The sequence below is a fragment of the Cyprinus carpio genome, chromosome A11 (genome assembly GCF_018340385.1).
Source record: "Cyprinus carpio isolate SPL01 chromosome A11, ASM1834038v1, whole genome shotgun sequence".
NCBI classification, from domain to species: Eukaryota; Metazoa; Chordata; class Actinopteri; order Cypriniformes; family Cyprinidae; genus Cyprinus; species Cyprinus carpio.
In genome coordinates, this window is record NC_056582.1 from 15,008,463 (window position 1) to 15,020,577 (window position 12,115).

Here is a 12,115-nt window from a genome sequence, read left to right on the forward strand (position 1 = left end):
GCTTCCATACAACTGGACAGAAAACTAGACCTTTGTATCCGTATTATCAGTCCTGTCTCACAAGGGTATTTATCCAGGAGGACATGATGTACTTTTTAAGTTTGAACATAAAACCCTGATGCAAATAGCCTTTGCTTGTATCACAAAAATGTAAAATAAAAGATTAGAGTGAGAAGGTAAATGTCTTACCTAATGAGGGCAAATGGAAAGAAGCACTTCATTGCACAAATGAAAATGTTTTAAAATGGTAATAAGAATAAAATTGATCAATTTTCTCAAGTGCAAAGACAGCATACGAGAACGCAGTTTTGCAGAAGACTACAGGACAGATCCAAGATAAGAGTAAAAGCAACCATTTTTGTGCCCATCAGATAAAGCTGTCATTTACTATGCCCAGAAGAAATGCAGAAGAAATGCACCAAATTGGTTGGTAAAACAAGTTGGTAGAGTGTGTTTGTGAAATTGGTTAGTTCACGTCCATGCAAATACATGAGCATGTTAAGATGTTGTGTAGAGTTGGAACTATAAATAGAAAGTACACCATATCTAGTTGATTAACTGACTTTAGTCTAACTTTGGGGATGAATTCAGTGTAAACACTCAGGACACAGACTGAAATTTGGACATTTGGCAAACAAACTGAACATTTCTGTCGCAATATTACTGATCTTTAGCTGTCACTCTGATATTGTTCAAGGACATTTCTGTTGCTGACACATTCATTTGTTTGCAATGCCAATAAAACAACAACTTTATTTTACACTACATAAAGTAAGTGACCACATTTGACCACGTATAGGATATCTATATAAATTAAAGGAGTAGTTCACTAACAGTTCTAACAGTTGATGGGCACCATTGACTTCCATAGTAGGAGAAAAAAATACAATGGAACTCAATGGTGGCCATCAACTGTTTGGATTCTAACATTTTTCAAAATATCTTCTTTTGTGTTCAACAGAAGAAAGAAACTCATTCAGGTTTGGGAAAAGTGGAGGGTGAGTAAATGATGACAGAATTTTCATTCTGAAAGTGAACTACTCTTTTAAGGTTGCTTTATATAAAAGAAAATCTATGAATGACAGTTAAGAAAGAGACATGATAAAGTATCCGCATGTAAATATAGAACATAAAGTACTTGTGTAAGTGATATGATTATGACAGGATGTTAAACAAGGTATGTACAATACCATAGAACAGTCAATTAATAGTTGCAATAGTTTTACATAGCGTTTCATAATTGAACATAACAAACTAAAACACACACAGAGTTGCTGATGAAGGGGTTGTTGCTGCTGTTTTCTTTAAGCACTGTTAATAATTTCCAGGGAAAGCAAAAGATTTGGCCAAGGACCTGCCACTGAAGGACAATATGATAAGCAGGTGAGGACTGAACTAACACCTAGTGTGAGATGTCCACATACTGTAGTACTGAGAAAGCAAAATATGGCTGTGTGATAAAATAAGCAGCTGTGCAAAGCATTAACAGCTATATGGTTTCCACAGATTTCCAGGACTTTAAAAATGAAGATGTATATTTGAGTTGATTATCTGAGACTTAAAAAGAAATAAAATTTGTAAAGAAGCAAATTAGTATAATGTACAAGTTGTTGTTTTTCTGCCAGGAACAGAAAAAAAGCATTTGAAATGAACTAGACTTGTGTTATATTCACTGGATCATATTTCCTCGCCCGTCAGCAGTCATGGACAAGATGAGGCAACCCCTGTTTGCCAATAGCCGGTGTTCAGTTACGTTTGACTAAGAGACAGGGATTTATCCACAGTTTGAAAATGTGCATTCTGGCATGGGAACTTGTCTCTTAAAATAATGTGCTAGCAACAAATAATGTGTTAGCAACAGACTATGTGAACAAATTATTACCTTGTCATGTTGAAAAGAGTTGCAGTTTGGCCTTCGTTTGGTAAAATGTGAGGCTGTGTGTGTCTGAACAAAACAAGGATCTTTACGCATCACTTCAGAGGGAATCTGGGAAATCTGTGTCTCTGAATGTGTAGTACAAGTATTTATTACATGACAAGGAGACGGTGAAGAGGACCAGGAGGTGCTTGACATAGAATGTGCAGGAGTAAGTAAAACAGTACACAAAGCCGAGTTTTAAAAGCTGTTTTTCTCCTGAGGGAATGTGGCTCTGTTCCCAGATATCTACATTTTACAGCATGAAAGCATATCTAATGAGTCTCTATTTTATGTAAAATTCTTGACTAATGAAAAAGTGAATGCTTTGGCTCTGGGCATTGAAATAACATATGAAACCTCACCTGAACTAGCTGCACTAATAATAAAAGGCATGATATTTACATTTCAGCTTTTACACATTTCATTTGGGTTTATATTTGCATATGGATGCTATGTGGACTGCTTTTGTGTACTTAAGGGCATGCATGTCTACAAAGGCTCTTATAACTTAGACTATAATTAGCATGTTCATCAGTGTCAAAGAGGAAATTACATGCTTGTATCTTACAGTTGATGAAAAACTATGAGGCACTATGAACCCCTCCATCATGCATGTAGCTGCACATATGGAACGAGTCAAAGTTTCCTAAGAGTAAAGCTGACCGAGCAGCAGTCAGTAAGTGGAAAACCTGAGGCGAAGTTTGGAAAGGAAGTAAATGAGCTCATAAACCCACAGTATGTCTGCTCATGTCTCCCACATCCATCAGGCTGTACCTGTACCATCTTTACAGTGTTTAGGATATAAGCAACCTCTACCCTTTTGGTCGGGTGTGAAAACGTAGTCTAGTCAAGTCACCTTTAACGATTATTACAGTACAGATTGTGTCAAAGAAGCTTTACAGTGTAAAACAGGGAAATAGTTTGTCAATAATGCAAGAAGAGACATTTTTTCCAGCAAAAGTCAGTTCATTGATTATTCAGTGATGTCATCATCCAGTTCTGCTCTCTTCCAATAGTGTCTGTGCAATCTGTCAAGCGTTAAGCAAGCCAAAGGTGACAGTGGCAAGGAACCAAAACTCCATCGGTGACAGAAATGGAGAAAAAACCTTGGCCAGATGACACCAGCATGGTGTGGTTTAATTCTGACTCTTTATACATTATATACGTAGTAAGTAGTTTTCCAGGTCAATTTCACTTTATTCCTTCATACAAATCTCATGTCAGTACACTCAGTATATAACTTGCGGGCAGTATGCCAACTCAATCCCTCCCCACTCCTAACAACAGGGGAACTGGAGCAAACCAAGTTTGCCGCACAAGGTTTGAGAAGTGAAGCCAAAACGTTTTGATCGTCCCCAGGTGCCTGGTCCCAGTATAGGACATAAAACCCACCCTCTCCATGTAATCTAATAGGATGCAAGACAAACTAAATAATACAATTTAACTTCAAATTATTATTTTTTTCTAAGACATCTTTTTTACACCCTGTGGAGCAAATGTGCAAAGTCAGTTACTGACCTTTCCGTTATTAGTTCTTAAAACCTGTTCCATCTTCCATGTTCCTTCAGCAGTTAAAACAAGTTACACTTTTATTATTATTATTATTATTATTCATTGTTAAACCACATATTGGGTATTAATATAAAGTCCATTTTAATATAAAATACACATATCTACTTCATGTGATCAAAGACACCTTAACTAAAGAATTTCCTATATCCCACTTCCTAGTGGAGAACATCCTTAGCAAAAAAGAACACGCATTCAGTGCATAAATGATAAAAAAAAAAAAAAAAAAAAAACTTTTTATAATAATCCCCTAATATATATATGGGAGCCTCAGCGCTGTTGCAGTGACCTGCTTTCATCCAGTCCAGCAGAGGGCAGTAACGCATTCACATACTACATAACGTTACTTCTAGTTCCGTAGCTTGCAGCATCAATCTAAGCAACGAAAAGGCGACTTATCATCACAATGGCAAGTACAGTTTAGCTCTTAAACGTTCTAATATGTGCCTGTAATTTAAAGTACATATTTATTAGCTTGTTATTGTCTCGGTTACGGTTTTTTTGGGCTAACTTTGACTGCAGGGCGTTGTCATGTAAGAGATGGCACTTAGTAACCAGCTACTGCTCGTGTAAATATAATAAACAAAATCAAAAATACGTCTATTTTTTCCGCAGACAGGTTGAGGGATTTTACAGAGCGGCTATTTTGAATGATATTAGATACTAAGTAGTGACATACGGCTTTTTTCATGTTACCTTTGCCGTTTTTATCACTTTTGCGTTTGTGTTGCAGGCTGAGGTGGAAGAGACGATCAAAAGGATTCAGAGTCAGAAAGGAGTGCAAGGAATCATCATTGTTAATGCAGAAGGTATCTGGCAAATGAGAAATGCATGCAGATGTTTTCGTTTGTGGTGTGCTTCAGTGGCAGCATGAAATTGATTGTTGTTATATCTGTAATATTCCTATGTGCTCTTTTAATAGGCATTCCTATCAAAAGCACTCTTGACAACTCGAGCACAGTTCAGTATGCTGGTAATGTCCACCAGCTGCTCATGAAAGCTCGGGGAATGGTGAGGGACATCGACCCTCAAAATGATCTCACCTTTCTCAGAGTTCGATCAAAGAAGAATGAGATTATGATTGCCCCAGGTAAAGAGATGTACACTTCTGTAATGCTAATTTCCATTAGGTTAGTGCAGTGGTTCTCAGACAAACTTCCAAGCCAGAGGACTGGCTTAAAATATTTTAAAGGGGACATCTGATGCCCATTTTCCACAAGTTGGTATGATTCATTAGGGTCTTCATGAAATGTCTGCAACACACTTTGGTTAAAATTCCTCAGTGATTGTGTAATAAACACCCTTTTTACCTTGTCAAAAACAGCTATGTTCACAGAGACCTGTTTTGGTGCATGTCTCTTTAAATGATAATGAGCTTTTGCTCATCCCACCTCTTTCTTCTGTGGGGCATGTAGACACAAGACACTTGGACTTTGTCCAGTCAAACCAAAAATTAATCAGACACCAGATATAATTTTTTATATATTTTTTTTTTGCTAGTGGGTGCAGGATACTATAGTTCATTTATGTAAGTAAGGATAGCAAAATAAAGTAAACTGTGATATATCCAAAAAATCTTCATACAGGGGATTACCAGTAAAATTGATAATTGATATTTTTTTTTCACTTTGACCTGACCATGTTTTGTTTAGAGTTAAACTGTGTCAGAACAAATTCATCTTCATAATGACAGATAACATTTGAGTTCTTGTCATAATGCAAAAAATCTAAAGTCTGATGGCCCCTTTAAATCAATATATATTTTATTACAATAATAATTATTATTATTAAGGAATAGTTCACCCAAAAATTAAAATTTGCTGAAAATGTACCCACCCTCAGGCCATGCTAGATGAGTTTGTTTCTTCATCGGGACAGATTTGGACAAATTTAGCATTACATCACTTGTTCCTCTGCGGTGGATGGGTGCCATCAGAATGAGAGTCTACACAGCTGATAGATCACAATAATGTACAAGTTAACGTCACGACTGAAGCAAAAAGCTGCGTGTTTAGCAAATTCCTCTTTTGAGATGTTCTCTAACTTCAAACTTCTGCTTTAGCTTCCGGCTAAAACACAAGTATGTAATCTATAATATTGATTTTTCCGGTGAAAAAGTCATCTTTTATGAGAGATAAACACACTTCTACAAAACATCAATTGATGGACTGGAACCGTTTGAAACTCTTGTCATTTGAACTCTCATTCTGACGGCACCCATTCACTGCAGAGGATTTATTGGTCAGCAACTGATGTAATGCTAAATTTGTTCAGAAAGTGTGGTTAATATCTGGTGTATCTACTCTGTGTATAAACGTTGTGTGTGTGCATGTAATTTATTGTATATTTCTATTCAGAATACAAAAACCTAAACAGATGTGAGTTGTATATGCCATATAATTGTATTTTGCTGGCTGTCTACACAAAGCCAAAAATACTTATGATTATGATCATAAATTAGTAATGTATTTTATTCTGTTCTGTCCACAGACAAGGACTATTTCCTGATCGTCATTCAAAATCCTACGGAGTAGTCCTGAATTCTTCATAGTTGCCGAAAGTGTTTCGTTTCATGTTATAGGAAAGTGAAGTTCTAGCTTATTGCAAATATTGAGTTTGTACTGCTCTTGCTTATCATTCCAATAATTTGCTCTTTATTGTGTAATTTATTGTTCTCTCATATTCTCTCTTTTGCAACTTCTTCAGCTGTTCATCATCTGCAAGCATCAACATGACACTATGACATACTGTACTTGTTTGTGTATGCTAAAAGGACAATAAAACAACAATGCATTTCCTTTAATTTATTGTTTGCCTGTATATTTTCATATGGAATGAAATAAAGCCAAAGTGTTATAGAGTTTGCAATAATTTAAAACATAATGGAGAAACAAAACATAACATAATTAGATTCGTAGATAGATTTAAATGCATATGAGCTGTTGATCTGTTAAATGAGAGATAATGCTTCAAATACTTAGTAATTAAGTTATTATAAATGGTTACTAAAATGCAAAATGTGCAGAAACCACTGATCTGTAATAGAGAACATATAGATCAGTGGCAGAAACTTAATTTATAAGATTAGGATAAATACCTTCCAAATGTTTTGTTATTCGTCTATGTACGTAGGCCTGTACTTAAACTGAACGCTGTCTCTTTAAATCCTGCTATGACATCACGAACTTCAGTACATTGTCTCGAGCCGTTTTGCTTACAGTGAGTCAGGAGGTCGAAAAGAAGCGAAGTCGACCGAGAATTTAGCATACAATAACATATAACGCCTTTTAGTTCCTTTCTACCACATTCAAGCCCAGTTATGCCATCCGACAGGCCCTTCAAACAGAGACGGAGCTTTGGTAAGATGAGTTTTATTCGTGCTGTGTCAGCCAAGTGTGTTTATCAGGTTTGTTTTTGTCTTTAGCCTGCTAGCAGCTAGGTGTCGCACTGTTTACAGTTTCCTATAAGGCTTTACATGATTATGAAATGATTTTAGAGATGTTTAGAAATACATTTAAGTTTAAAAGACGGTTTTTAACCGACAGAGGTCAGTTGGTATCCAGTGAGCTAGTCTGGCTCATAGGCCTCTTGTTTAAATAACAACAGCTTTAATCCACAGATGATTTGTTAGAGATCATATATATATACATATTTTTATACTGGTGTATTGTTATCCACAGTTGAAATGCCAGGTATTGGGAAGATTAACATCTATGATAGATTATCTAATTTTTTTTTCTTCATACTGATATTAGTGTCCTTGCACTATAAAATCAAGTAAGCAGTCCTTTTATGAATATGAATTGTAATTAATAACAACATTAGAGAAATAGATGGACATTCCACGTTTTGGTGAAATGATGCTGTAATTTGAGTTTTTTCTCATAGTTCAGACTGAGGACAGGGTGTGGGGAGGGAGGAGCATAAAAGCCTTGCATAATCTTCTTAAACCTAACAAGAACAACATATCTGCTGTTTTAAACACATCTGTAAATGTCCGTCCAGGTCAATATGTTCTGCATATTTATTGAACCTTTGGGATTATGTAATCGACATGAATGACCCCGACATGGGCTTAGTTAAAATAATACATTGACACAGAGCTGTCCCAATGAGCAAGCTGACTTGACATTGTGTTTTAGGATTTAACATGCATGTTTTTGCTCAGTGTTACTTGGATTGACTCAAACATTATGACTTTTCTCAGATAAAATTGGGTTACTCTGGATAAAATAAGAGTACTAATCCCTTGTGAAATCAATTGTTTTACTCTGGTTTTATAGCAGACATGTCACAAATGCCAGATATTAAACTCTTTGGGAAGAATGACTTTTCATATTTATATATCTTATATATGTTATATGGTTAAAATACAGTGGGCTATGTCAAACAGCAATAATAAATCCTTACTATCTGCCTATGCCTCATGAATGTTTATAGCCTTTTTCTGCTAAACAGGTTTTACATAAGTGATGCTAATGCAGTAACTAGTGTTTAGAGGAATGAGGGATGACTACATTCATGTCAATCATGCGTGATTTTAGTTACATAAACACATCCTAGTATAGTGTTGTAGTGTATGGTCATTTAAAGTACTACATTTTTGTTTTGTTTCTCATGTTTTTCAGCTGATCGTTGCAAGGAAGTGCAGCAGATACGAGAGCAACATCCCAATAAAATTCCGGTGAGAAACTGTTTTGTCTTATGGATGTGTCATAAATGAATTAAGCCTGAGTGAAGCTTTATTGCTTTCAAGATATTACATACACGTCAACTTGAGATGCTAAGATTCTTTTAAGGGGGCTTTAAAATAAGCTAAAACAACAAAAGAAATCAATATATTTCATGTTTTAATTTACCCCCTTTGAAGAACCAGGGTTCCCATGGTCTTGGGAAACCAGGACATGTGAGGAAGCCAGTGTTAGTTTATATCACTGAGATGCTATCATAGGTTTTATTCAAATTTTGAATCATTTTTTATTTTCACATTTTTCATTTTTAGTGTTTGTTGTGGGTTTTTGTCATGTTTATTTGTCATGATTTATATATATATATATATATATATATATATATATGTAATTTTAGTAAATCAATTACACACACACACACACACACATGTCTATATAGGTTTTTATTAACCTTTTTTATATCAATTTTAGTTTTAGTAATTTTAGTAAATCAATTACTAAATTAAAATGAGTAATGTTGCCTTGGCAACTAACTGAAATAAAAAAGTTTTTTTATATTCTATCTTATTTCAGTTAACATTTATTTTATTCTGATGATAAATTTTGTTGTTTTTAATAATTTTATATACATATTTACATTTAATAACCCCTCAAAAGTATTAAAAGTGTGTGATAGACCTATAAGTCATTTTATCAGTTAATCTTAAAAAAATTATTTTTTTATATACATTTTTCTAGTTATGCTCTGCTCTAAAGTATTTTGCTGGGTAGAAATTAATAATTAAAAAAAAAACATCCATATACTTAATCAGTAAATCTGAAACAACTGGTAAATTAATGGATATTGTTTGAATAAATATTGTTATGGACAGTTGGGTACCTTGGAGTAAAAAAGGTTGAGAAGCACTGCTCCAGACCTATTTTAATACTGTGTCAAAAGACTATATCATTTGTCTTGTTAATATTTTTTATTCCAGGTGATCATTGAGAGGTATAAGGGGGAAAAGCAACTTCCCGTCTTGGACAAGACCAAGTTCCTCGTTCCTGATCATGTTAACATGAGTGAGCTGGTAAAGATAATCAGGTAAACATAATATCCTTAAATCCCATTTTGAACCTTTAAAATGCTTTTTTTTTTTTTACTTGTTGAATATTTAGAACCAGGTTGTTGAGTGTACATTCCTGCATGACTTTCAGATGATATCACTGAGATACACAGAGAGCTTTTTTTGTCCATGTACAAGTCACTTGCAGTGAGTCGTGTGATTCGGCCTCGTCCAGTTTGTTTACTCGTCTGGTGGGGGTTTGAAGCAGGGTGGGGGAGGGGAATGCAACGATGTGCCAATTTTGAGTGTCTGCTGACCCCGTAATCAACAGGGGACTTCTCCAAACGCTTTCAAACTTGAAAACTCTTTGCACAACATCCACATTCTCTGTAGTGTATTATTTTTAAAACAAGACTCTAGTGAGCTAAACTTTCCTCTTAAAGGAAGCTTGTAGATCAGTGTTGCCTTCCAGTATTTTAACACAGACTCAGTCAGTTAAGAACATTTCAGAGTAAGAACATTTTGTTGGACCCATGCGGCCGGTCATACTTCATAGTCACTGGTGAATGGCGACTAGTCATGACTGCTGCATTATTTATAGTTCAGACTTAAAATAATGATTGTGAATATCAGAATTTAAAGACATTTAAAGTTTGTAATTTCTGCTGCACTAGCATCACATTTTAAATGGCTTTTTACAAAATAAATAAATATGGACATGAATTATAAAAAAATATTTCAGGTTCAATACAAGTTAAGCTCAATCAAGCATAATTTTGTGGCATAATCACCACAAAAGAATTATTGACTCATCCCTTGTTTTCTTTAAAAATGAGGATTTATTAAAATATATATATTAAAAAAAATCTATAAAAGTTTTTTTTTTTTTTTTTTTATGTGTGTATTGTTTGAAATGTATTGTTAAATCAGTTATGCAGTTGTTTAAGGGTTTGCATGGAAACAAAAACGTGATTTTTTTTTTACAGTAATATATATTATCAAGCATATTGCTTGGGTCTTGTGGCTGTAGTATAGAAACTTTTTTTTAATTTACTTCCATTGGAAGTATCTCACTGTAAACCAGATTTTTGGCTTTTTTAAAGCAAATTTTCAGTCTAAGTTAATGAGGCCAGATTTCTAAAGATTTAAAGGCATAAATGTGAAGTTTATTCATTTTAAAACTTGGGTATAAAAGCTTTTTAAATCATTATTTATACAGCTGTTTTAGGGTTTTCATAGCAATGAAATTGTTAAATTGAACGTACCCTTACACAAATGTTAATAAGTGATATTTTTCACACAAAAATCATATCAGGCATATTGCTTGCATCTTGTGGCTATATTATTGAAACGTTGGGTATTTTAATGTTTACTTCAATTGTAAGCATCTCACTGTAAATCAGATTTTTGTTTTAAAGAAAACGAGGAACAAATTGAAATTAAATTTTTGTGGTAATCAATATTATGCAACAAATGCAGTTGACTGAGCTAAATTTGTACCAAACCCAGAATATCGATTTAATTTGACTTGAATGTGCATGTTTTTGTCATTATAATCAGTAATCATAATGTCACTCTTTTCCAGGCGTAGACTGCAGCTCAACCCCACCCAGGCGTTTTTCCTTCTCGTCAATCAGCACAGCATGGTCAGTGTGTCCACCCCCATTTCTGAGATCTACGAACAAGAGCGAGATGAAGATGGCTTCCTCTACATGGTTTACGCCTCCCAGGAGACCTTTGGTTGCTAAGCCGGCCACTCGCCCTTTGAGAGAGGGACAGCAGAGGGAGGAAGAGACGTCAACAGGAAGCAGGCTCACCCAAATGTACTCATCATCCCTTCTCCTTCCTTGCTGGTATGAAATAAAATCAAGCCGTTGTTTCTTCTCCATGTGACACTACAGTACAAACCACAGCACAACCGTAAACGCTATTCAGACCCTTTGCCCCATTTCAAACGTAGTTTTTTTATATATATATATATATATATAAGCTCAATGTAGGTATTACAATGTTAATACTTTGTATTTGGCGCCAGTTGCTTTTTTTCCCTGGCATTTTATTACTTTTAGGCCGTTATGTCAAATAATTAGTAGCATATGTTCTTGTAAATAAGTGAGTGTTTTTTTTTTCTTTGTTTTAGGATTAATTTGCTTTTTCTGTCTGTTTGCTTGTAGTAATTTCCTGTTGCCAGACCTTAGTGGTGCTGGTGTAAGATTGTAAAATCTTACTTCAGAATTAAGTGCTTATTAATCATAATGCAACGTAGTTCTCATCAAATTTCCTGTTTCTGAAGCCTTTATGAGCCTGTGTTTATTTCTGGGCTCCTGTGTAAAAATAACTCATCCACTCATTGTAGAATAAAGATACTGCCTGACAGTAACTGTACTCAAAAGTCACATTGATCTGTACTGTACACATGTGAGCCTAAAGAACTTGAGATCTTTTGGCATCTGAGAGTATTCTGCAGTCTGACTCACATAATCTTTAGTAGATGCAAATAAATTGCTTTTTTTGCACAATTAAAACATCTAAGAGGACAAAACTATTAGAAGTTCAACAATTATAGCACATGAATATATATTCTCCTTTATACTTGTTTTTTTTTCTATCCTGTGTCACCATACGAGCTGTATGCCTTCTGTTAAATCTCTAATGAAGGGATTGTGATGCACTACTTTGCATGATTTTTCTCATCCTTTTTTTTTTATATTGATTTATGCTATAGATTTGTTAATTATTTCAGCTTTATTTAAAGCTAAAATACCAGAAAGACTTTGTAGATGTTTGGAAACAAGACAAAACAACAACAAAAAAAAAACCCTGAAATATGTATGTCTATATGTTTGAAATGTTTGAAAAATGTGTGTGTATAAATCATTGTACAAAATGATTAT

At 34.6% G+C, this 12,115-nt stretch overlaps 2 protein-coding genes across 2 annotated transcripts; both read left to right on the plus strand.

The window, feature by feature from the left end:
- The first annotated feature begins 3,775 nt into the window (after positions 1-3,775).
- On the plus strand, positions 3,776-6,290 carry LOC109059919 (dynein light chain roadblock-type 1-like). The gene is made up of 4 exons (XM_042766461.1): positions 3,776-3,896; positions 4,221-4,296; positions 4,410-4,577; positions 5,978-6,290. The coding sequence occupies exons 1-4, from the start codon at positions 3,894-3,896 to the stop codon at positions 6,019-6,021; spliced, it is 291 nt and encodes a 96-aa protein (XP_042622395.1). The 5' UTR covers positions 3,776-3,893; the 3' UTR covers positions 6,022-6,290.
- A 382-nt stretch (positions 6,291-6,672) lies between these two features.
- LOC109059920 (microtubule-associated proteins 1A/1B light chain 3A) lies at positions 6,673-12,112 on the plus strand. The gene is made up of 4 exons (XM_019077089.2): positions 6,673-6,846; positions 8,116-8,171; positions 9,153-9,259; positions 10,807-12,112. Exons 1-4 carry the CDS (start codon positions 6,807-6,809, stop codon positions 10,967-10,969), a joined length of 366 nt encoding a protein of 121 aa, XP_018932634.1. The 5' UTR covers positions 6,673-6,806; the 3' UTR covers positions 10,970-12,112.
- Positions 12,113-12,115: the final 3 nt, after the last annotated feature.

Excerpts from the sequence above, each read along its gene's own strand:
- LOC109059919 (XM_042766461.1), top strand. Across the intron at positions 4,297-4,409 it reads CATCATTGTTAATGCAGAAG|GCATTCCTATCAAAAGCACT; the intron begins GTATCTGGCAAA and ends CTCTTTTAATAG. Across the intron at positions 4,578-5,977 it reads TGAGATTATGATTGCCCCAG|ACAAGGACTATTTCCTGATC; the intron begins GTAAAGAGATGT and ends TTCTGTCCACAG.
- LOC109059920 (XM_019077089.2), top strand. The coding sequence starts at position 6,807 with ATGCCATCCGACAGGCCCTTCAAACAGAGACGGAGCTTTG. Across the intron at positions 6,847-8,115 it reads CAAACAGAGACGGAGCTTTG|CTGATCGTTGCAAGGAAGTG; the intron begins GTAAGATGAGTT and ends CATGTTTTTCAG. Across the intron at positions 8,172-9,152 it reads AACATCCCAATAAAATTCCG|GTGATCATTGAGAGGTATAA; the intron begins GTGAGAAACTGT and ends TTTTTATTCCAG.